The sequence below is a fragment of the Lepus europaeus genome, chromosome 4, assembly GCF_033115175.1.
Source record: "Lepus europaeus isolate LE1 chromosome 4, mLepTim1.pri, whole genome shotgun sequence".
Taxonomy (NCBI): Eukaryota; Metazoa; Chordata; class Mammalia; order Lagomorpha; family Leporidae; genus Lepus; species Lepus europaeus.
Window position 1 is genome coordinate 123373400 of NC_084830.1, and position 23596 is coordinate 123396995.

Here is a 23596-nt window from a genome sequence, read left to right on the forward strand (position 1 = left end):
CACACAAACACACACATTTATGCTTTAGTAACAGTGAGCTGGTAATAGCTTCCCCAAACAAATTCTATCTGGAAAGTATTTCTCTTATTCCACCCCCCTCCCCCCACTTGGTTGCCTAGAACAAATTATAAGCCATCTTCAAAGCTGACTAAGACATAATATTCTCTATGACAGTGCTTTGCAAGCTTTAATGTGCATATGGTTACCTGTGTATCTTGTTAAAATGCAGATTCTTGCTCTGTGGGTGAGAATGACGCCGAAGAATCTGTGATTCCCACTAGCTGGAGCTACTGTTGCTGCTGGCCCAGGGCCCACACTTTGAGAATCAAGACTCTATGAAGTTTTACCTGATATCATCCTTCCCCTAATAGATCCCAACACCTTTTCTAGGCTGTTCCCTTCTTTGACTGTACTTCTGTTGCTGCTCTAACTACTATGTTACAATTTTCATTGTTTACATGTCTATCTTCTCAACTAGACCAGGAGTTTCTTGAAAATGAAAGCTGTTCCTTTTTCTTCTTTATTTTTTTCTACAAGGATATGTACATTGCCCAAGGCATGACACATAGGAAGCATATGATATTTATTTGTTGAATGATGCCTTTACTTGTCTGTGGAAGATGAAACTATGCAGCCATTGGGACTTCAGCATTCAGATAATCATGGAAGCCAGGCCATACCTACTGTAATGTATAAAACCACACAGCTTTATTTTACATGCAACTTTAATTTTGTGTGCTCTACAAAGGGCAAGAGATATCGGTAATGTTAGCAGTGACTGTACACAAATAAATATTCATCTGGCCCAAATATAAATACATAGTCTCCAACATACAAAATTCAAACTCTACAAAATGCAGCCCAAACCTTGTATTATAAAATTCGCTGTGAACACAGGGCACCATTTTCAAAATGTGAGCACAAGAAATCAAACAACAGCCCAATCTGTGGGACAGAACACGAGGTGGTGGAGGACCCACTCATGTTTAGTTAGTCAGTAAATCTGGGCTTTAAAAAGATAAAAATATACAGAGGGGAATTTTCTAAACCAGACCACAGAGATCAATCAAGGTTTTGCTTCTAGGCTGAATGTTCCAGAAGTCAACTCTAATTAAATGTTCCAAAAGGGAATGTACAAAATGGTAAGACATAGACAGCGATGAGTGATGATTTGGGGTATGTTGAATAAGTTTATCTTCTGAATGACAAAATTTCATCTGGAGCCTCCCTGTTTCACAATAATTATAGTTAAAAGTTAGGCATTTGAATCTCAAGCCAGTCAAAATATCACGTGACTTAGGAAGAGCTGATTGCAACATCACCCGGTAATTTCTCTAAGAGCTTATTTGAACACTGTAGTATAATTAAGTCTCTCTCATATCAAGCAGTACCCCTCGTCTCGAAGTGTCCAAGGAGACTACAGCTCAAGGTTGGAATGATGATTAAAGGAAGCCTTTATACCTCTGCAGGAGAACCTACTTTAAAGCTGTTTTGAAACTCATCTGTAGATGGCTTCCTGCAACAGGACTCTAGTGGGTTGGAATTAAAGGGTTAATTAACTGAGTAACTCCAAAGTCATTAGCTATGAGCAAGGCAAAGAACAGAAGAGGAAAAAGGAGACCAGACTGCAAGTTGGAGGACCATACTGCTAACCACAGCGGGCTACATAGAGCAATGTTTCTTGCTGGTGGGTCTATTGACTGACTTCCTTATGGGCACCCTGCTTTTCCCCTCTGCTTTATTTATCTCTTATGTAATCCCTTTCCTTCTCAATAGGAGGCAGTGTCGAAAAGGACTAAAGAGACTGTGCACTGGAGTCAAACATGTGGGCTAGAATCTGGGCTCTAGGCTCCCTAGCTCTGTCACTGTTGGCAGGTGCCCTGGCTTTTTAAAGCCTTGGTTTTGTTTTCTGTAAAATGGGAATAATTATTCTGTCCCATGAGGTTGGTGTGAACTCAGGATGAGCTGAGATTCTGCAGGTTACTGCAGCTTCGTACCCAATCACTTCACCTACTCAAGCCCTCAATCAACAGGAGGCACCCTTGTACAACCTGGGAGCACTTTAGCACGACTCTACCCAGATGCTTTGAGCAAGAAGAGACTCCTATTCCTCTTCTAGAATGTCGGGAGCCTTGAAGTCTCAACCTTGAAACTGCTAAACCCTAGGGCTTAAACAGCTACCAATTACTCTGCAAGGCCACACTGACCAGCACAATGCTATCCTCCACTGGTGCAGGCTGGGGATTGTAGAGAGCAGGTGATTCGCAGAGGCGGGAAAAACGATGCCCAAGGCCTCAGCAGGAGTCAGTATTAGAAATAATCATTTCTTCAGCATTCCGGGTAGAAGAGGTGCACAGGCCCTTGTGTGGTCTGGTACAAAAGGAAAGCGCTGGAGAGGTTACCAGCGAAGGCCTTTTGGTTGGTACCAGTTGGCTCCCCACTGGCAGATGCCTTCTCATACCTGCCCAGAGATGAGATACCCAGCACTCCAACCCCAGGGTCTGAACTGTCCATCCCTTATCAGTCCAATGGCGCGCACCATGCTCTCCCTTCGAGGAGAGGGGTGGCTGTATATTCTGTGAAAGCGCACGACGCTGCCTCTCGGAATAGCTGGCCTCTGGTGTAAGCAGCTGCTCCTCTGTGGCAGGAAACTGGCTGACGGCATTAGAGCAACAGAGCCCACTCTTTCTGCCCCTGATTTGCTCACAGTTTTCCTACGAAAACACTCATGCTCCTTGTTCCCCTTGACCCACATCCCAGGGTACTGTTGTGGGACCAAATAAAAGTTCCTCAAACATCAGAGCTATGCTTAAAATAATAATATAAAGAATAATCTAGGGCCTCTACCCCCATTCTCTCTCCCTATTGCTAAGTGCAGGAAACACTGCCCAAGAGCTGTCAGATTGGTTTATGCACCACATGAGACAAGAGGCGAGAGGGAGGGCAGAGGCATGGCTGCTGCTCGGGCCCAGCTCCTGGCTCGGTGACGGACCCTCTTGCCTGTGGCCTGGCTGCCAGTCTCTGTCTCAGTGCAGTAACTGTGGCAGCTCAGGGACAGGCACCACAGGCAGAACTGCTTCTGAGGGAGGTCCAGGCTCGTGGCAGCTCGTAATGCTCCATAGAAGGACTTCCTCCCTCCATCCAGAATCTGCAGCCTTGGCCTGGCCTGCATCTCTGCTAAAGTCCCGATTCTGCGATTTCAGCCAGTTGACCCAACAGAATGGAGAATGGTGGCCGGTCTTCCGGTCTCTGGAGAGGAGAGGAAAAAAAGAACACTGTGAATTTCTTGTATCTGTGTGACTTAGCTACCTCCTAAAGCAAACTGGAATTCAGTATCAGTATACTCTGCTGATTGTTGAATATGTTTCTATATCGATTGCATTGGAAACCTGTGTCCTAGTTGTGAACAGTAGGTATTCTGGTATTAGATGCCCTAAATCTTAACACTCATTAGCTAAATGAATTACTTAATCTCTTTGAACACTAGTTTTGTCACCTGTATAAAGGAGATAAAAATAATGTCTACCTAATTAAATTGTTCTGAAAATTAAGTAAATCATGTATTACAAAACATCAAAATATAAGTGCTAAACAACAGCAAAAATGAGATATTTAGCTACAACTCTTTAAAAATGTGCAGGATCTTTCAGAGGAAATGTATAAAATTCTAGTGTAACAAGTCAAAAACCAATCTAAAGAATTAGATAGCTATTCCGTGTTCATACATGGGAAGATTCAAGAGTGTTTAGATGTAAGTTCTTTCCAACTGGACCAATAGATTCAACACAGTCCCAATCAAAATCTCATCGAATTATTTTGTGGCCATTGAAAAACTGACTCTCAGGTCTATATGGACAAGCAAAGAGCCTGAGAAGAGAGCCATTGCAATAATAAAAAATGAGGTTGGAAGACTGACATCAGCTGGCTTTGGGTCTCCCAGAGTTACAGGAATCGTGACAACATGTAGTGATGAAACAGAACTCGGAGAGACAAAGGAGGAGGGGATATAGAGTACTGTTTTTGGAAAACCATGCTGGAATAATTGGACATCACTATACAAAAGAATGACTAGGATTTTAGATCCTTCACAAAAATTAACTGAAAGTGAATCATAAACCTAAATGGAAGCACAAAACTATAAAATTTCCATAACAGAAGAAAATCTAGGTGACCTTAGATTTGGCAATTTTTTTTAAAGATTTATTTATTGATTTAAATGGCAGAGTTACCAAGAGAGAAGGAGAGCAGACAGACATGCACACACACATACACACACACACAGAGATGGAGAGAGAGATCTTCCATGCACTGGGTCACTCCCCAAATGGCTGCAAGTGCCAGGGCTGGGGCAGGCTGAGGCAGGAGCCCAGAACACCATGCTGGTCTCTCAAGAGGGTGGCAGTGGCCAAAGAGCTTGGAGCATCACCTGCTGCCTTCCCAGCAGCAAGGGATGATTAGTAGGGACCTGGAGCAGAAGCAGAGCAGCCAGGACTTGAATTGGTGCTCATATGGGATGCCAGCTTTGCTGTCAGTGGCTTAACCTGCTGCACCACAACACCAGCCTTGGCAATGGCTCTCAAATACAACACCAAAAGCATAATTCATGAAAGAAAAAATAATGTTGACCTTTGTTGAAGGCAAGAACTTCTACTTGGCAGGAGATAACACTAAGAGAATAAAAAGATAAACCACAGACTGAGGAAAAATATTTGTAAAATATCATATCTGATAAAGGACTTACAATACAAATAACTCTCAACAATAAGTAGAGAAACAGCCTATGAGACCAGTGTTGTGGTGTAGCGGGTTAAGCCACTGCCTACAGCGCTGGCAACCCATATGGGCACCAGTTCAAGACCTGGCTGCTCCACTTCTGATCCAGCTCCATGCTAATGCTTCTGGGAAAGCAATGGAAGATGGCCCAAATCCTTGAGCTCTTGCCACCCACATGGGAGACGAACTGGCTCCTGGTTTCAGTCTGGCCCAACCCTGGCCACTGCAGCCATTTGGAGAGTGAACCAGCAGACGAAGATCTCTCTATATATCTCTTTTCCTCTCTCTCTGTAACTCTGTCTTTCAAATAAATAAAATAAATCTTCTTTTAAAAAAGCAAAAAGAAAACAAACACCTCAATTTAACAAAATGGATAAAAGATCCTGAAAAGACAGTTCACTCAGAAGATAAAGAGATTGGAAATAAGCATATAAAAATGCTTAGCATCAGTTGTTATTAACGAAATGTAAACTGAAACAACGAAATACCACTATACATCCATAGAACTGCAACACACACCAAATGCTAAAGAGGATATGAGCACCAGGAACTCTCTCTGCTGGTGGGAATGCAAAATGGTACAGTTAGTCTGGAAGACTGCTCAGCAGCTTCTCACAGAGCTATGCACAGTCTTACCATTTGATCCAGCAATCTCATCCCTTCGACATCTACCCAATTGAGATGAAAACTTATATCCATATGAAAATCTGCACAGAATATTATTAGCAGCTTTATTCATAACTGCTAAAAACTGAAAGCAACCAGGATTTCATTCAGCTGGTAAATAAATCAATAAACTGTGATATGTCCATATACTAGAGTTTTGTTCAATGATAAAAAGAAAAGAGCTATGAGACTGTGACAAACAGGGAGGAACATTAAATGCATATCACTAAGTGGAAGGGGTCAATCCAGGAAGCTGAGTCTATATGATTCCAACTCCACAACTTTCTGGACGAGGCAAAGCTAAAGAGAAGACGGTAAGAAGGTCAGTGGTTGCCAGTGGCTTGGGGACGGAAAAAGGACAAATAGGTGAAGCACAGGGGACTTTCTGGCAGTGAAATTATTGAGTGTGCTACTATAATGGTGCGTACCCAACCTTATGCACTTTCAAAACCAGTAGAACTCCACAGCAGAGAGGGTGAGCCTTAATGCAAAGTATGGCTTTCGGTGACCAGTAACGTAGCAAAAGACAAATGTACTACATCATGCAAAATGTTAATAAACAATAGAAACCACTTGGATGTGGGGAGATACATGGGAACTCTCTGTACTCTGCTCAATTTTTCTGTAAGTTTAACACTTAAGAAAAATAAGTTATGGCATTGCGGAGTAGTGAGTAAAGTTGCTGCCTGTGAAACCAAAATCAAGTATGGACATCGGTTCAAATCCCAGCTGCTCCACTTCCAATCCAGCTCCCTACTTACTAATGGCCTGGAAAAAGCAGCAGAAGATGGCCTAAGTGCTTGGGTCCCTGCCACCCTGTGGGAGGCCTGGATGAAGCTCCTGGCTCCTAGCTTCAGCCTGGCCCAGCCCTGGTCATTACAGCCATCTGGGGGTGATCAAGTATATGGAAGATCCTTCTCTATCTCTCCCTCTGTCACTGTAACTCTTTCAAATAAATAAATAAATCTTTAAAGAATCTATTAAGTAAAAATATATATAAATCTTTAGAAGAGAAAAATAAGTGTTAGACGAATGTCAAGGATATAAATTTATGACCATAGAATTTAATCACAAAGTGACCAATATTTGTTTTGTGTCCTTGTTTATGTCTCTATTTGTTTCTTCATCTCTAATTATAAACTCCTATGAACTTAAATTTTAAACATTATTTAATTTCTTTATCAGTAAGGAAAACGATGCTCACAGAATACCAATATCTTTTGCATCCCACTTCACTGTCCTTCAAATGCTTTGAATTTTTATGAACTCTCCATTTCACCATGTTTCCACTTTGGCTGAAATTTACAGCTTTCTAACTCACCAAAGGACATCTAAGACTCATGCTGATGTGGCTCAAGGCCTAGCCTGCCATCCATGTGTTAGCTCATTGAGCTGTCTGCGAGGGTACAGAATAACTGGCCCTTCATTCTGAATCACTGAACAACTAAAAAGAGGTTTAATTAAGCCATTTTAATGTTTTCATAGCACTAGTGTAGTTCTGTTCCTCAATGTGTAGAATTCATGCACCTTTGTGGTTTTATGATGTAACAGATTTTTTTTCTGTTCTCAGAAAATTGAGAGTGAGTTGCCATAGGCCTCACCCCAATTTTCCTTTCTGCAATTTTGCTTCTGGTTTGTGACATGATGTAGTCAATCACATAATATTTAAGCTCACTGTCAGCTCTGCTACAGATGGGAAGTTGATCAAGTTAATAGACATTCAAAGTCATGTTCTCACTCATTTTTTTAGTCCTCTCTGTAAGCCCCCTCCTTTTAATAGGATTCTTTTCTCTAGGAAGGAAGCAGTCCCTAGAATTGTATATTCCTTTTGAAAAACCTTATTTATTTATTATATTTGAGAGGCAGAGGGACACTGATAGAAAGAGAAAGGAACAGAGAGCTCCACTCCGCTGGCTCATTCCCTGAATGCTCACAACATCCAGGACTGATCCAGGTCAAAGCTAGGATCTGGAAATTCAACCCAAGTCTCCTATATGGGTGGCAAGGACCCAGCTACTTGAACCATCACCCTGTCACCTACTATCTCCCCAGATACGCATTAGCAGGAGGCTGGGAGTCAAAACCAGACACTCCGATAATAAGGTTCAGACAATCCATGCAAACTTTTAAGCACTAAACTCAATGCCCACCCCTGAAACTGTACATTGTAATGCACGGGGAAGCATTTCCTCTACTGACCTCTTTCCAGCAATGATTCATAATCTGGTAGATGTTAGAGGAGGCCAGACGGGGCTTGTATAACCGAAATCCAGTACTGATGTCTTCTACTACCTCTGAGTTGCTCCGGTTTTCATACGGGATTTTGCCTTCACTGAAGACTTCCCACATCAGCACACCTGTGAGCAATAGTGAGCACAGCAAGACAATAACAAACACCGCAAAGAGCAATGGAACCTGTCGCTAGCAATCCCAGGCTCCTTCGCACTGGGTTTCAAGTCTCTACCTTCAGCAACACAGCATTAAGTCCACATGAGGTTTACTGGGCCTATCTGATTTTTGAAGAACTGAAATTACTCTAATGGCAAGGAATTTTCAAACTCTGCGCTTTGTTATTTCTAGTGGGAATGCTAAGGGTTACAGGGGATGTGAACTCAGATGTCCATATCTACGCAAGGGTGGAGAGCCTTTTGGTTGCCAAGGATCATCCGGATGTTTATAACATCATTTGTGAGCTGTACAAAATTATCAACTTAAAAATTACCTGCTATAGATTTATTGGATTTTGGATCCCACATGCAGTTGCCTTGGAAGGGCCAGACCGAATGATTTTGTGGGCAGATGTTCCCCACCTCTCCTCAAAATCAATGGAGAGGGTGAGGTCTGAGCAATAGGGTCTGGTGAGCACCGTGGGTAAAAGTTCTGTCTCTAGTTGCAATTTGGCTCCAGCCAAAGTATGGAATGTGAAAATGAGGGTAAAGGATTGTTGTTGTAATTTCTAGTTTTTAAAAACTGTCATAAATTGAGAGTTTAAAAAATATGAACTCAAATTCAGTTTTAAAAATACAGGTTGAGAATATCTAACACGAAAACAGAAAATCCAAAATGCCCTCAAAATCTAAAACTTTTTGAATGCTGATATAACACCAGAAGTGGAAAATTCTGTACCATGAAACTTTGTTTCATGCACAAACTTATGGAAAATATGCATAAAAGCACCTTCAGGCTATATGCATAAGGTATACATAAAACATAAATGAAATTCATGTTTATATTTGCATCCCATCTGCAATCTACCTCATTATGTATATGCAAATATCCCCAAATCTGAAAATATTCAAAATACAAATATTTCTGGCCCTAAGCATTTCAGATAAAGGATTCTCAACCTGCACTGTGTAGACTAAAACACATATTTGAGTTTTCCATTTTTAAAAAAAAGTTCTATTTATTTATTTGAAAGACAGAGAGAGAGAGAGAGAGAGAGAGGAGGGAATAAATCTTCCACCCACTGGCTCACTCCCCAAATGCCTGCAACAGCTGAGGCTAGGCCAGGCCTAAGCCAGGAGTCAGGAAGTCCAGACCTCTCATAAGCTTAGGCCATTATTTGCCGCCTCCCAGGTGCATTAGCAGGAAGGTGGATGGGAAGTGGAGGTAGGACTCCAATCCAGGCCTCTGATTTGGGATGTGGGTATCCCAAGCAGTGGCTCATCCCGCAGCACCACAAGGCCTGCCTGAATTTTCCATTCTTCACCACTGATCGAATCCCTTTTCCGTTTCTGCCCTCAGTAGAAATGCCCCACCCAGCTGTTATCTTTCTCGTGTGCTAACATACTCATAAGCTGTCAGAACGGGAAGGAAGCTTACAAATGTAGCCTTGTGGGTTTCAAGCTCTGCTCCAGAGACTCTTAGGGCAGCTTCCCGAGGTGTGGTCCCCAAATGGCTGAGCAAAAATCACCCCAGAAGCCTGTTCAAATCACAGATGGCTGGGCCGAGCCCAGAAGCAGCAGATCAGAATTTCTACAGGTGCTCAGAGATGCCTCAGGAGGAGAAAATTCAGAACATGACTGTACATAAGACCATTTAGCACTCCAAGACATGCGGATTTCCAGGAAGGTTTCTTCTGAATGTCGGACACAGCTGCTCCAACACGGTTGGAAAAGAGCTGCTTTAATACAAATCTAACGCGTAGATGAGGAGACTGAGCGTCTGTCAGAGTCCCCTTGACTTGCTCAATTTTAAACAAATAGCACAGCTCATCCAACGCAAAGCTGGCGGTCTGAGGCAGGCAGGAAACTCAGCCCACTCAGGTCTCTGCTCTCAGGTTTGCTGCTCCAGTTTTATCAGACTTCGCTCACTGAACCTTTTCTTCTCTGTATCCATCTGCCAGCCTCATCTCTGGACACCCTTCAAACAACACTTGCGGGGCAGGGATGGGTTTCAGCTCAACTCTCTGACTGTAAGCCACAGCCGACGATTCCCAGGCTGACACCTGTGGCTGAATAAGCCCCATTCAAAGTCAGAAGGTGAGTGTGCCAAAGTGGGCCTTTGCGCTAAACATCTCTTCCTGGGGTTCTAGCTTGGTGCAGTGAGAACAGCTTTGTCACTGTAGAGGATGGCTGCATGTAAGCCCTCGCTGTCCTAGTTATACACACTGGGGAGAGGCGAGTCACCCAAGAATGCTCTCAGGCAGCCTCTTCCAAGAGCATGCTAGAACTCACACCTGGCTTCAGACTGGCAGCTGGATAGCTGCGGAGCAGTGTACCGCTTGAGGGAACAGACCAGAAGGACTCCAAATGAAACCACTTGGCTCCTAGAAATGGACATTCTAAATCCTGAAGAAGATTTTACATCCTGAAGAAGATGTTTAATATTCCCCAAATACTTAATTAGCCAGCTCCCCTCTGGCTTCTACCACTAGTAAATCCTCCCCAAAGCCTTTCTCCACATAGAATGGCAAAACCCATCGTTAGAAAGTTCCTGTCTAGAGTATAACCCCTCTTGACATCCAAATCAGAGATGCCCGGTTGTTCAACCAGACAGCGTGCACACACTACAATGCAGCACGACGTGAAGAATCCAGCATAAGCACTCAGCATTTCCTGCCACACCAGCATCATTCACTCATGCGTGCTGTCTGCGCTTTTTAGAAACTGTGATTCCTTCCCACGGCCTTCCCACTCTGTTTCCCCACTTCAACCTAGGGCAGTGCTCTGTGTGCTACGGACGTCATCGAGCTCTCGTCCTTGCTGCTCCTTGCCTCTTGGAGCACTGACCACTTCCTCCCATGGTTCAAGTCTCTGCTCCGGAGGCCCCTCCTCGGAAAGGCTTCTCAGATCACACTCACTAAAGCAGACCCCTCCTCCATCCGGGTCCCTCTCACCCTGCTGCCATTCTACTATAGTCATAGGACCAATATTTCCCTACCTGACTTTCCCTTATATCTGCTAGCTTAGAGTGATCAGCTTGTTCTAAAATCAGCTTCCCTTTAAAACTTTTAAAGCTTATTTAGTTATTTGACTGAGAGGGAGAGAGGGAAAGCGGGGGGGAGGGAGAAGGGGAAGGAAGAGGGAAGGGGTAGGGGAGGGGAGGAAGAAGGGGAGGGAAAGGAAGAGGGAGAAAGAACGAATCTTCCTTCTGCTGGCTATTCCCACAACAGATGGGACTGGGCCAGACAGAAGCCAGGAGCCAGGAACTCCATTTGTGTTTCCTACATGTGTAGCAGGGATCTGAGTACCTGAACCATCAACCTCCCAGGGTGCGTGGCAGGACTCTGATAAGGAATACAGGTATCTTGAGCAATAGTTTAACCTGCCTGTACCACGACACTGGCTGCCCACCCCTCACCTCGCCTAACCTTTAGTTTCAGAAGCATTGGAGTCTTTTTTGTCCTAGGCACCACTGCATCCTCAGTGCTTAGACTGGCCTCTGGCACAAAGCAGGTGCTCAATGAACTGCTGTTGAGCGAGTAAAATGCCTATTGAGGGCTAAACGTGGAACACAACACTCGCCGACGCATGGTCCCTGCCCTTCAGGTGCTCATATTCTAAGCTCGTGACTCCCCCAGCTTCTGATCTCACAGTAGCTGCCATAAGACTCCTATTCCCATTTTCATCTTTGTCTCCCTCTCCCACCCCATTTCAAATCCAGTGACAAGGGCTCCTTCAGACTTTTCTGGGTTGTCCTTACACAGACTCTCAGTGGAATATCCTCAGAACACAGGGTTCAGACAAATAGAGTTGTATGCCATTGACAAAGGAAATATCTGGGGGCCTGGCATTGTGGCGTAGCAGGTAAAGCTGCCATCTGCAATGCAGGCATCCCATATGAGCACTGGTTCAAGTCCCTGCTGCTCCATTTCCAATCCGGTTCTCTGCTAGTACACCTAGGATAGCAGTGGAAGATGGCCCAAGTGCTTGGACCCCTGCCAACCACACAGGAGACCTGGATGGAGTTTCTGGCTCCTGGCTTTGGCCTGGCCTAGCCCTGACCATTGCAGCCATTTGGGGAGTGAACCAGTGTTTGTAAGATATTTTTCTCTCTATCTCTCCTTCTCTCTTTGTGACTCTGCCTTTCAAATAAATAAATAAATCTTAAAACAAAAGGAAGGAAAGAAGGAAGGAAGGAAAGAAGGAAGGAAGGAAGGAAGGAAGGAAGGGTTGAGGGAAGGAAAGAAGGAAGAAAACATTTGGCCCAGAGTCCCAGGCCACATCAGGGTGGCACCAGGGTGACACTCACCAAAGGACCACACGTCTGACTTGCTGCTATAGCGACTAAAGGAGAAGACTTCTGGAGAGGCCCACTTCACTGGGAACTTGGTGCCTGTGGAACTCGTGTACTGATCATCGAGGACAAACCTGGGAAGGGAGGGAGGGGGAGGTCACAGTGCTCGCTACCAGCCTCCCACTCCTGCCACTCAGCAGGCATCACTCCCACGTTACCTTGTCATCCCGAAGTCCGACACCTTGATGACCTGGTTTTCTCCCACCAAACAGTTTCGGGCAGCCTAGAGAGGGACAGGCAAACAAAAGGGGAGGAAAACCATGGGTGTGTAATTAGCAGTTAAGGAGTCTTCTGCAATCACCTTGCTGTGTTTTTCCTAATGCTATTATACAAGAGCTTTGGGGGGTTTCACAAATGTAATGGGTTTCCCACATGCCTCCCGCAAGTTAGTGAGAAAGTCCAATGTAAGATCCTTTGTCAGCATAGGTAAATTTATCTCCACTGCTAGTTGCTAATTAGAAGACAGATCCATGGTGTTGTCTAACCAAGAGTTTGTTCATGGTGCAACGTAATATTGTACTGAAAGAACTCTTAGAGCTGCAAATTTTAAAGTGCCTACAAATCACAGGGGGATGCAGGTTAAAACCCCCAGAGAGTCTCCAGATAGTTTCAGGATGAGATTCTGGCAGACTCTTGGGTAGCACTGTAAGAAAAGCTGTGTTGTCCATTGCCCGCATCTTACCAGGAGGAAACTGAAGCACATAGAAGCTAAGAAAGAGGGTGTGTGTGTTCCAGTTTGGAAGAATGACACACAAAAAGGGAAAGCCAGCAGTGGGGCCAGGATTGGAGGCCAGTTTCAGTTCTTTCCCGCTGGGCCCTCCCAAAGTGGGTAGAGGTAGAGAGAAGTTGAAAGAGCAAGGGAGGTGGCCCTTGATCAGCTGCTCATTAATACATCCCCAGTCTGGCTTTCTCTTGGTCGCAGCGGCCTGTGCCCTTCATCCTGCACCTGCAGCTGCTCCCCACAGCACACCCGTACCAGGTCTCTGTGGATGACGCACGCCTCTTCCAGGTAGGCCATGCCCTCGCACACGTCCAGGCACATGCCCAGCAGGGTCTCCGCGGCAAAGAGCCCCCGCTGAGTGCGCAGGTAATCTGACAGGCAGCCGTGCTCCATGAACTCGAACACCAGGCAGATGGGTGCCTGCTCCAGGCACACTCCATAGAGCTGGACCAGTTTGGGGTGAGAGAGTTTCCTGGAAGAAAAAAAGGAAGAGGTGAGATGGCCTGAATTCAGTATCCCAAAAGTGCTGAACATTTTATGGCACCGAAATAGTTGATGATCCCTTCATTGAACTCATGGTTTTGAAAACTAAATCCACGCCCTCCCCTGAACAAAACCATGTCACTGGAGCTGAGACCTGAGGAGGGTAGGGGGTCTGCTGGTGGATGTGAGGACAGATGTGGCTGGCATGTCACGGACCAGAGGAGAGCTGGATAGGTGATGAGACTGGGAGGTGAGCAAGGGTAGACCATGTGGGTTTTGTGGACCATGGTGGGGAGTTTCATTTTACTTTCTATGCCATAGGGAGCCACCGCTGGGATTTGGGCAGGAAGGTGGCACAGCATGGCATCAGAATGGTATTTAAACAATCCAGCACAGAGCATCCTTCCCAGGGTGTCTGCATGTCCTTGTTCTGGGGACTCACATCATGACTTCAGCCTCCTCTATGAAGTCCTCTTCTGACATAGCTCCTTCCTGAATGGTTTTGATGGCCACCTTGTCCTTGTTGAGCCAGTAACCGAGATGTACCAACCCAAACTGCCCACTGCCAATCTCCTGCACAAAAGTGAGCTCTGAGGGGTCAATCACCCACTTTCCTGGAACAGAGCAAGAGAGTTTTTTCAGAGAAGGCAACTGATGAGGTATAGGGCTACCAGGGGACTATCTAACCTTACCTAGAAGTCATGCCTGTTGTGAGTACCTGTATAACTCAAAGATGCTAAGAGTGTAAGTCCTAGACTTAGAGCTGTTACAGATAAAATTATTACCCCTTCCCAAACAGGATATGCACTTAAAATAATGAAAACCATGTGTAGGCAGATTACATGAAAGGAAGACGAGAATGGCATTGATCAAAATAGGAAAGAAAGTAGGCTTGTTTCAAGGCTCCAACTTCTTCTACACTTGATTATAATCTTGTATTGTCAAGTTTCCCATTGAGTAAATTTCACAGGACACGATGACCGACTCATTCATGTGTGCATCATGAGCATCCACTATGTACGTAGCACTCTGCAAGGCCTTGGTGGAGGGAGGATGAAAGATGTGAGTGGATTCAAAGAGGGCTCATGCAGAAACACGAGCTAGCACAGTGTCTGGCACATGGCAGACTCTCAGTGAGTGCTCAATAAACAAATAAAAGCAATCTGGACCTCAGTTTTCTTATCAACAAAATGAATTGGTTGGCCAGGTAATTTCCAAGATTTCATCCAACAGGGACTCATTAGGATTCTATGGTTATTAGAAGAACCTTATTTTTAGAAGGAGGATGAAGATGAAATATCCTTTCTCGATGCTTGGTCTCAAAGAAGTAGACTCAACAGCAAACATAAATGAGTACCTACTATGTGCCAGATACTTCTGGATGAAGAGTCAAAGGCAGTGTGTCTCAAAGTATTGCCCCTGAGCACCTATGCTAACGTCACCTAGGGCATTTATTTAGAATACACACTCTAGGACCCCACCATCAAGGGCTGTGTTTTGGTAAGTGTTGGGGGAGGGGAGTACAAGGACCAATGTGTTTCCTAAGCATTCTGGAGGACTTCAATGCACAATGAAATCTGAGGGCCACCAACCTAGTAGGCACAAAATGAAATTTATACCAGACCCAGCCTTTTCCTCAAGAAATATATAACTTGGGCCAAGGAATGCAAACTCCAATGCCTTCTAATAGCAGGGGGACAAAGCAATTTGGTACAACAAGAAAGCATAGTAGGGGGTATGACACTCAATAGGGGCCCACATGGCCTGACTAAATGCATTCAAAACAATGTTAACTCTACTACGTACAGAATTTTAGGTGCTGCCAGCTTTCAGCCCTTACAATAGACCCATACCTCACAAATAAGATGTTACAAACATTCTAGAAGACAGGTGGAACCACAACGCTGAGGCACTGTTTTCTAATATTTTTCTAGTAGCATTTAGCAGATACTCTGTACAAAGTTAATGCTCAACAAATCCTTCATTGATGAACTAATTAACAAGAATGAACTTCATTAACAAGAATGGACACTGGTTTGGCTAAATTTGACATGTCAGTATCTATATCTATATCTTTCTGACACGCATTGTTCTTACTGTTACCATCCCCTGACATATAGTATACTTGTTCCAATGATCATCTGAACTCTGGGGCAAGTCCATTCAAAATTCGATCAAGACCTTTAAGGACATGAGTTTCTGCTCAGATGCATCACCTTTCTGATTATACTGCTCACCATATCTCAACCCTGCTGTGACTGGGGCTTTCTGTCTCCAAGAAGAAACTGGATATCGGAGTCGTGTGACCAGACCTGGGTTGATGAAAAAGACAAAAACAATGGTTAGGTCTTTGCCAGAAAACCATTTCAATTAAATCACTGGGAACAAAATATAATCCAGTGCAAGAGCCGTTTTTACTCTGGAATACAAACCCCAAAACCCAATCACTAATGTCACCCTCCTGGAGAAGGCTGATAGGCACAGGTGTGATGGTGAACTTTCGTGATTTCCACAGCAAAGTTTGATAATGGAAGATATGTGAGGCAATCAAATTCTTGACCCTGTTTTCTATTTGTATATTTGGTTACTATTTATGGTCACCTTGTCTGATGTGAAGAAACTAGGCTGGATTCAGTTACTTTTCTCCCAGTTTCCTGGGAAGGTGCCCCTCCGGCTCTGTCCCCTAGATCTTACCTCCTCCATTGTGTTGATGGTAGTTGATGAGGAGTGGGATGGAGTCAAACACATACTTTTCAGCCACATAGTAACGCTTGGGGTTGTCGTTAGTTTCCTTGATGTGATAATGCTTTATACAGGGGTTGTTCTCACTTTAAGCAAAGGAAACATAAATGCAGTGCTTGTTAAGAAGCAATGTTGAACAGGAGTAACTGTGTACTTGCTCCCCATGTAGGACCTCTGTTCTTAATGTGTTGTACTATGAAAATTAATGGTAAAACTAGTCTTCAAACAGTACTTTACACTTTGTATGTCTGTGTGGGTGCAAACTTTTAAAAACTTCTCTTAGTATAGAGTTGATCTTCCATACATAAAGATAATTAGAAATCAGTGAAGAATAGGATGGAAGAGGGAGGAGGAGGTGGGATGGTTTTGGGGTGGGAGGGCAGGTAGGGGGGAAGAACCTCTATAATCCAAAAGTTATACTTACAAAATTTATATTTATTAAATAAAAGCTTTCTATTAAAAAAAAAAGAAGCAATGTTGATAGGGTGGGCATTTGGCCCAGTGGTTAAGATGTCAGGATTCTGACATTTCATAGCAAAATACCTGGGTTTCAGTCCCCATTCTAGCTTCCTGCTGATTCCCATCCAGGTGATGGCTCAAGTGGCTGATTCCATCACCCATGTGGGAGACCTGGATTGAGTTCCCAGCTGCCAGATTTGGCTTGGTGCAACCCCAGTCATCATGGGCATTTGGGTGGGGGGAGTGAACTAGTCAATGGGAGTTCTCTCTCTGTCTATGTCTCTCCCTCTCTGCTTCTTCAATAAATAAATATTTAAAAGAGGCAAAGTTGAGACACAGAAATGGCTACTGGTTTTAGATTCTTACTTTTTATTCTGTAATCGCTCACAAGGATGGCAGATATATTTCAACTTGTATATCAGTCTTACAACTTGGCTGTAGGTGCCTAGAATACCGTGTGAAGAAGGATTCTGAGGCTGCATCTGGGGGGAGTAAGACACAGTGTTGTGGTCCACTGGCGATTTTTCTTCCATGACCACAAAGCACGGATTATTTTATGTGCTATGTGTTTGCCTTCCCTTCTCTAGGGATTTATTTGTCAACATCTGTTGAGAAAGTTTCTCTCTCCCCTTCATACGTATTTGACTCTGTGTGGCAAAGACTTACTATAACAGGCTCACTACTTTCCTTAGGAAGACCTGCTTGCATGGCTAGCCTTTGGCTGGTGTTTAGAAATGTGGTTTTCAGAGGCCGGCGCCGTGGCTTAACAGGCTAATCCTCCGCCTTGCGGCGCCGGCACACCGGGTTCTAGTCCCGGTCGGGGTGCCGGATTCTGTCCTGGTTGCCCCTCTTCCAGTCCAGCTCTCTGCTATGGCCCGGGAAGGCAGTGGAGGATGGCCCAAGTGCTTGGGCCCTGCACCCGCATGGGAGACCAGGAGAAGCACCTGGCTCCTGGCTTCGGATCAGCGAGATGCGCCAGCCGCAGCGGCCATTGGAGGGTGAACCAACGGCAAAAGGAAGACCTTTCTCCCTGTCTCTCTCTCTCTCACTATCCACTCTGCCTGTCCAAAAAAAAAAAAAAAAAAAAGAAAAGAAAAGAAAAAAGAAATGTGGTTTTCAGCAGAGCTCTCACTGTTCCTTGACTAAGTGTGGCAGGCTGAGTTTCAACCATCTGCATAAACAATATGGTTAATGCTGAACTCCTGCTTTCCTTCTGGGAGTCTGAAATCTGGATATGTGCTAGGAGGAGGGGACTTGGGTGAACAGCCTCCATTAAAACCCAGGGTGCTGAGTCTCTCTAATGAGCTCTCTTGTAAATGAAACTTCACACACGTTGTCACAACTGATTGCTGGAGAAACTGTGCACATGTCCAGTGTGACTGCCCTGGGGGACGACTCTTGGAAGCCTTTGCTGGGTGTCTTCTGAACTTGACCTTATGAACTGGATTTTCCCTTTGCTGGTGTTGCTTCGTGTCCCTTTGCTGTAATGAATCTCTGTAAGTGTTAGTCCTGGGGGTCTTCCTAGTGAATTGCTGGAGTGAGAGGGTGGTAGGAACATCCAGATCAGACTTTTTTTCTCATTCCTTCTTCATCGTAACTTATGGGTCACTCTCCTCACTGCTTCCTAGCCATAGCACAGGCACAGCCCAGCTGTGATGTCCACCATGCTCGTCTCCATCCCTAGGTGGTGGCCTTCCTCTTGGCCACTGTCCAAACCCTGCCCTTGCTCTCAGTCTAGCTGGCACCTTGTTTTGCAACAAATATTCCCTGAAGATAACTATAAAAGTATTTTCCTCTTGATTCTTGTGGTGTTTTGGTGATTGCCAAATGGTGCGGTTCTTAGTAATTTTCTAATCAGAAGAGCATTTGTGACTTTAATAGACCCTTAGAGATCATTTCACAGGGACGGAGACTGAGCTGCATGGCTCCTGCAGTGGGACGGCTGGAGCGTGAATGGAGCTTCGCTATGTCAGCCTCCTGCTGTAGGGAGGCACCTCCAGCTCTTTGATCCTTGTATTTTTCCTTTATGAAATGAGCATTGCAACACCTGCCTTCAGGGCTTCTTTGTATTGGAAACGATCTGGAAAGTTCCTGGCACATGGTAAGGACTCAGTAAATGACAGGGAATTAGTTATTGGCAGAACCAGAAGTAGACTTTGGGAATTTTCACTTCCAGTTGGAGATACCTTTTCTGTTCCTTTATGTGCTGCCTCATTGAGTCAGCTACAGGGCCAAGTATTTCGCTTCTTTAGAGCTCTGCAATCCAGTAGAGGACTTGGCATCCAGCCACAGCTGTTACTTTCTAACTAAGAAATGAAGTTTCTTCTGCTCTGTCCTTGATCTCTTTGGTCTTGGTTTTCTCAGAGGGAGCAGGGAAAACATATTATGTCCTGTGAGGCTTTACCTCTTGTATTTCTTTTCTTTATTAAATATTAATTAATTTATTTGAAAGGCAGAGTTACAGAGAGGGAGAAAGAGAGAGCAAGAGATCTTCCAGCTGCTGGCTCTCTCCCCAAATGGCTACAATGGCCAGGGTTGAGCCAAGCTGAAACCAAGAGCCACAAGTTTCATCCAGGTCTCCCATGTGGGTGGCAAAGGATCCAGCACTTGGGCCATCTTCTGCTGCTTTCCCAGGCAAGAAGCTGGATTGGACCAGTGCCCACATGGGATGCTGGCAACACAGGTGGCAGCTTAACTTGCTATGCCACAATGCCATCCCATCTTTTATTTCTTTATTCTAAAAAGTTTATGTATTTGAAAAACAGAGAGAAAGAGAGTGAGAGCAAGAGAGGGGGAGATCTTCCATCTATACATTCACTCCCCAAATGCCTGCAGCAAAGGGTATTGGATCAGGCTGAAGGCAGGAGGTTGGCACTCAACCCAGGTCTTCCATGTGGATGGCAGGGAACCAAGCACTCGAGTCATCAGCTGTTGCTTCCCAGGATGTGCATCAATAATATGTTGAAATTGAGAATGGAGCTGGGTTCATACTCAGGCACTCTAACATGGGCAAGCAACTGCTTAACTTCTACACCAAATGGTGCCCTCTCCTCACATATTTCTTATTTTGCTTTGAGCAACCCATCACTCACCCACCTCAGAAGTGTGTCTCCCCACTTTGCTGAACTTGAACAAACACCATACCTTACAACAGCCTTGGTGAAAACAGACACGGTGTAAGTTCCTGGAGTCCTGGAATCCCGGACCATGAAGGCTCCTTCTTTGCCCTGGAACAGTTAGAGAGAATGGAAGGTTAGTGGTCCCAGGAACACAAGGTTATGCACCCAGCTCCACTTTCTTGCCTGTGGAAGAAGGAAACCCCACAGGCCAGCTTGACATAGAGTTGACTTCCAGTACTGATGTGCCACCATTCACTTACTCTGTTAGCAGATATTTCTTGGGTTCCTCTGTATGCTAGGAACTGTTCAAGCACTGATCCTAGCCATTACTGACACAAAGTCTACCCTCTTAGAGGCTCTCATGCACCAGACTCTTTATAGGTATTTTATTAAAGTCTCCACAGCATTACAATCCAGATATTGTTACCCTCACCTTACAAAGGTGGACACTGATTCCAGAGAATTTGAGTGTCTTTCCTATGACAGAGTTGGGCATGTGAGCAAAGCCCATGCTCGTTCTACTAGTCCACAATGCCTCCACTCAATGGGTGTTAGAAGTCACTTCTCCATTCTCCACAAGGGCTCAGAACTTTCATCACTTCCTGGAAATTTCATCACTTCCTAAATGGGAATGCATTTCTTGAGCCATTTTCAGAGTGCTTACTTGGCTGAAAGAACACTAAGCACCTGGTTTCATGAGGGTGGTAGGGAGAAGGGAGTGCTTCAAGAACCTTCAACACCTTTCACCACCCTGACAATTTTTCCAGCACTGAGGAGATCAGCACAGGCAGATGGATACACCTGTTTGTTCATCTCCAGGGGGAATTTTAAAGTCTAACTCTATTTTAAGAATTTCACATCTAGCACGGTTTCCCACCCCATTGTAAATCTGTGCTGGTAACATTCGTAAAGCCCATGATTATGATTTACTTAATTTAGATGTAGCGAGGGCATCCTTGAAAGGCAGAGTAGACAGCAGCCTTGTGTGGAGGGCAAGCACTTGTAGCACATGGGGCAAAGCTCCTAAGATCTAGACACACACCTTTCCATTCCCAGCTCCAAAGCTGGGTCATCCGTGTGTGTGCACACACACAGACAGCCATGCTAACTGTCTGACTTCCAGAATCTCTGGGTTAGAAGGAACCTTATACAGATGATTTAGCACATGATTGTCCCAGTCTCAGCCCTACTGACATTTGAGTCTGGTAACACTTTGTTGTAACCTCAATTCATAAACCTAAGTTTTCCAAACCTTGTTGATTGACATGATCAGCTAAAGACTCTAAAACAGAAAAGAAGGCAAACAACACCAAGCACAAAACCCTAGCTCTACTTTTTTTTTTTTTTTTTGGACAGGCAGAGTGGACAGTAGAGGGAGACAGAGAGAAAGGTCTTCCTTTTGCCGTTGGTTCACCCTCCAATGGCCGCTGCTGTAGGCGTGCTGCGGCCGGTGCACCATGCTGTTCCGATGGCAGGAGCCAGGTGCTTATCCTGGTCTCCCATGGGGTGCAGGGCCCAAGAACTTGGGCCATCCTCCACTGCACTCCCTGGCCACAGCAGAGAGCTGGCCTGGAAGAGGGGCAACCGGGACAGGATCGGTGCCCCGACCGGGAGTGGAACCCAGTGTGCCGGTGCCGCAAGGCGGAGGATTAGCCTACTGAGCCGTGGCGCCGCTAGCTCTACTTCTAAAACACAGTATGTGCACAGATACTCTCCAGCCTGAGGACCTGGAACCAGGATGTTTTAAAAGTTGCCATATATTCTTATGCACCTCTAGGTCTGCACTCACTGACTTATCAGACTTGCTCTCCTCTTTATCAGAGTCCTGACCAGTGGTCTCTGTCACCCAGATTAGTGCCGGCAGATATCTTGTCCTTGCACAGGGTCACACCCTGCTGCTTGTAACCTGGTCCTGAAGCTCCAGGGGGATGAGGGTAGGGAACAATCACCCCACCCACCATTGTGCATTCTTGCCAATCCTACTGTTTACCACGTAAGCTTTGGATTTGAATACTAAACAGACTTTTGAAACCCCTGAGCTCCTCTTATCTTGGCTGAGAGTGTTGGAGACAATATTGAAATTTGAAGAAGACTGGATCTCTCTTTTTCAGCTATGACCTCTCTTTCCCAAGGCTGTGAGCTTGGCCAGCCCTCGCTGTGCCTGAAAGTGAGCTGAGTGGAGGAAAATGAAGACAGTTTGATGACCTGAAACTCTGTAAGTAATCTGATTCTGCATACACTGAATTTATTGTGTATGTCATGGATTTTTTTTGATCCAAGAGAACAAGATCTAAATCTCCATAAACAGTGATGTCATCCTGGGTGCACTGTCAGCCTCCCGGGGCAGCTCTGCACCACAGCGCTCTCTGCAGACTCTTGGGCGTGGTGAAACCAGACGGTCTAACCACATTCTTGTTTTTCTTCTCTCAGATGAGAATGTAAACTATTTATCCAATGAAATATTAAAGACTCTATAACTATTGCTTATAAATCATCATTAAAAATAACTTGATTTTTCCAAAAATTAGATTTCCCCCTCTTTGAGGTTAGTAGTTTATTCAGTTTCTGAAGTAGAAGTGATTTATGGAACATCAAAAACCCCAGATAAGTTCATTATTTAAAAAAAAAAAAAGCTTCTAGGGGGCTGGTGATGTGGCATAGCAAGTAAAGCCACCATCTGCAGTGCCAGCATCCCATCTGGGCACGGGTTTGAGTCCCAGCTGCTCCACTTCTGATCCAGCTCCTTGCTAATGTACCTGGGAAAGCAGCAGAAGATGACCCAAGTTCTTGGGTCCCTGCTACATATGTGGAGGCCTGGAAGAAGCTCCTGGCTGCTGGCTTTGGCCCAGCCCAGCCCAGTCCTGGCCATTGTGGCCATCTGGGGGGTGAACCAGCGGATGAAATCTCTCTCTCTCTCTCTCTCTGTAACTCTTTAAAAGAAACAAATAAATCTTTAAAAAAATAGAGCATACACAATTTCATATACCATGAAATTCTCCCAATTTAAGTATATAATTCAGTGATTTTTAAAAATTTAGACAGTTGTGCAACTATCATCATAATCTAGTTTTAGAATATTTCTATCACTCCAAAAAGATGTCTCAGAACCCATTTGCATCCATGCCACACTGATGTGCCTGCTGTCACTGTAGATTTGCCTGTTCTAGACATTTTATATACAAGGGTAATTCTAAAAGCTCATGGAAAATAGTTAAAATGTAAGTTTATTTTAGTGTGAAGAAGTTGTGAGATGCATGCATAATTTAAAAATATTATGCATTTCCATAAACGTTTTAAAGACCTCATCATATATATATAATTTCAGCATTTTTGCATTAAAAACACTTTAAATTCTGTTTTTCCAAAGAGTTTTGGAAGTTGTGGTCTTTTGTGGTGGCTTCTTCCACTTAGCAGGTTGTTTACAAGGTTCATCTGACTTGCAGCAATTTGTAGCACATATCAGTGCTTCACTCCTTCTTATGGCTGAGTGGTATTTCATTGTATGGACAATTCCATGGTTTGCTTAGACATTTATGTGTTGAGTTTCTACTTTTTCACTGCTGTGGAACTTGTTTTTGCTCAACATCATGTTTGTGGTATTCATCCATATGTTTCACTGAGAATAACCTGTCTTTAAAATGCTTCCCCTTTTGCCAAATAATGTACCTTTGTTCTTGAGATGGGTTAAACCAAGGCAGGAAGAAACCAACCTTCAACAGAGGCAAACTTTATCTGAATATGTAACTTATTCTAGGCCAAGAAGTTCAGAAGTTCATCAACTGTTAAGACAGGAGTGTGAACATGTCTTCTGTGTAATTAAGAATGGCTTGATATTTTTGTGTGCATTGTTATTCTTTCAAAGAAGTCATTGTTTCCTGAAGAAAAACTGGTA

The 23596-nt window shown here is 44.5% G+C and overlaps 1 protein-coding gene across 1 annotated transcript in view; it reads right to left on the reverse strand.

Annotated features, from left to right (window-relative positions):
• Positions 1 to 723: 723 nt before the first annotated feature.
• ITK (IL2 inducible T cell kinase) overlaps positions 724 to 23596 on the reverse strand; it is a 66464-nt gene continuing 43591 nt past the window's right edge. The window contains exons 9-17 of the mRNA XM_062188772.1: positions 19730 to 19812; positions 16079 to 16212; positions 15622 to 15696; positions 13827 to 13998; positions 13157 to 13373; positions 12339 to 12403; positions 12136 to 12254; positions 7639 to 7796; positions 724 to 3249 (exon numbers count right to left, since the gene is read on the reverse strand). Coding sequence (XP_062044756.1) covers positions 3178 to 3249; positions 7639 to 7796; positions 12136 to 12254; positions 12339 to 12403; positions 13157 to 13373; positions 13827 to 13998; positions 15622 to 15696; positions 16079 to 16212; positions 19730 to 19812 — 1095 coding nt within the window. The 3' untranslated portion in view covers positions 724 to 3177. The remainder of the gene's footprint in view (positions 3250 to 7638; positions 7797 to 12135; positions 12255 to 12338; positions 12404 to 13156; positions 13374 to 13826; positions 13999 to 15621; positions 15697 to 16078; positions 16213 to 19729; positions 19813 to 23596) is intronic.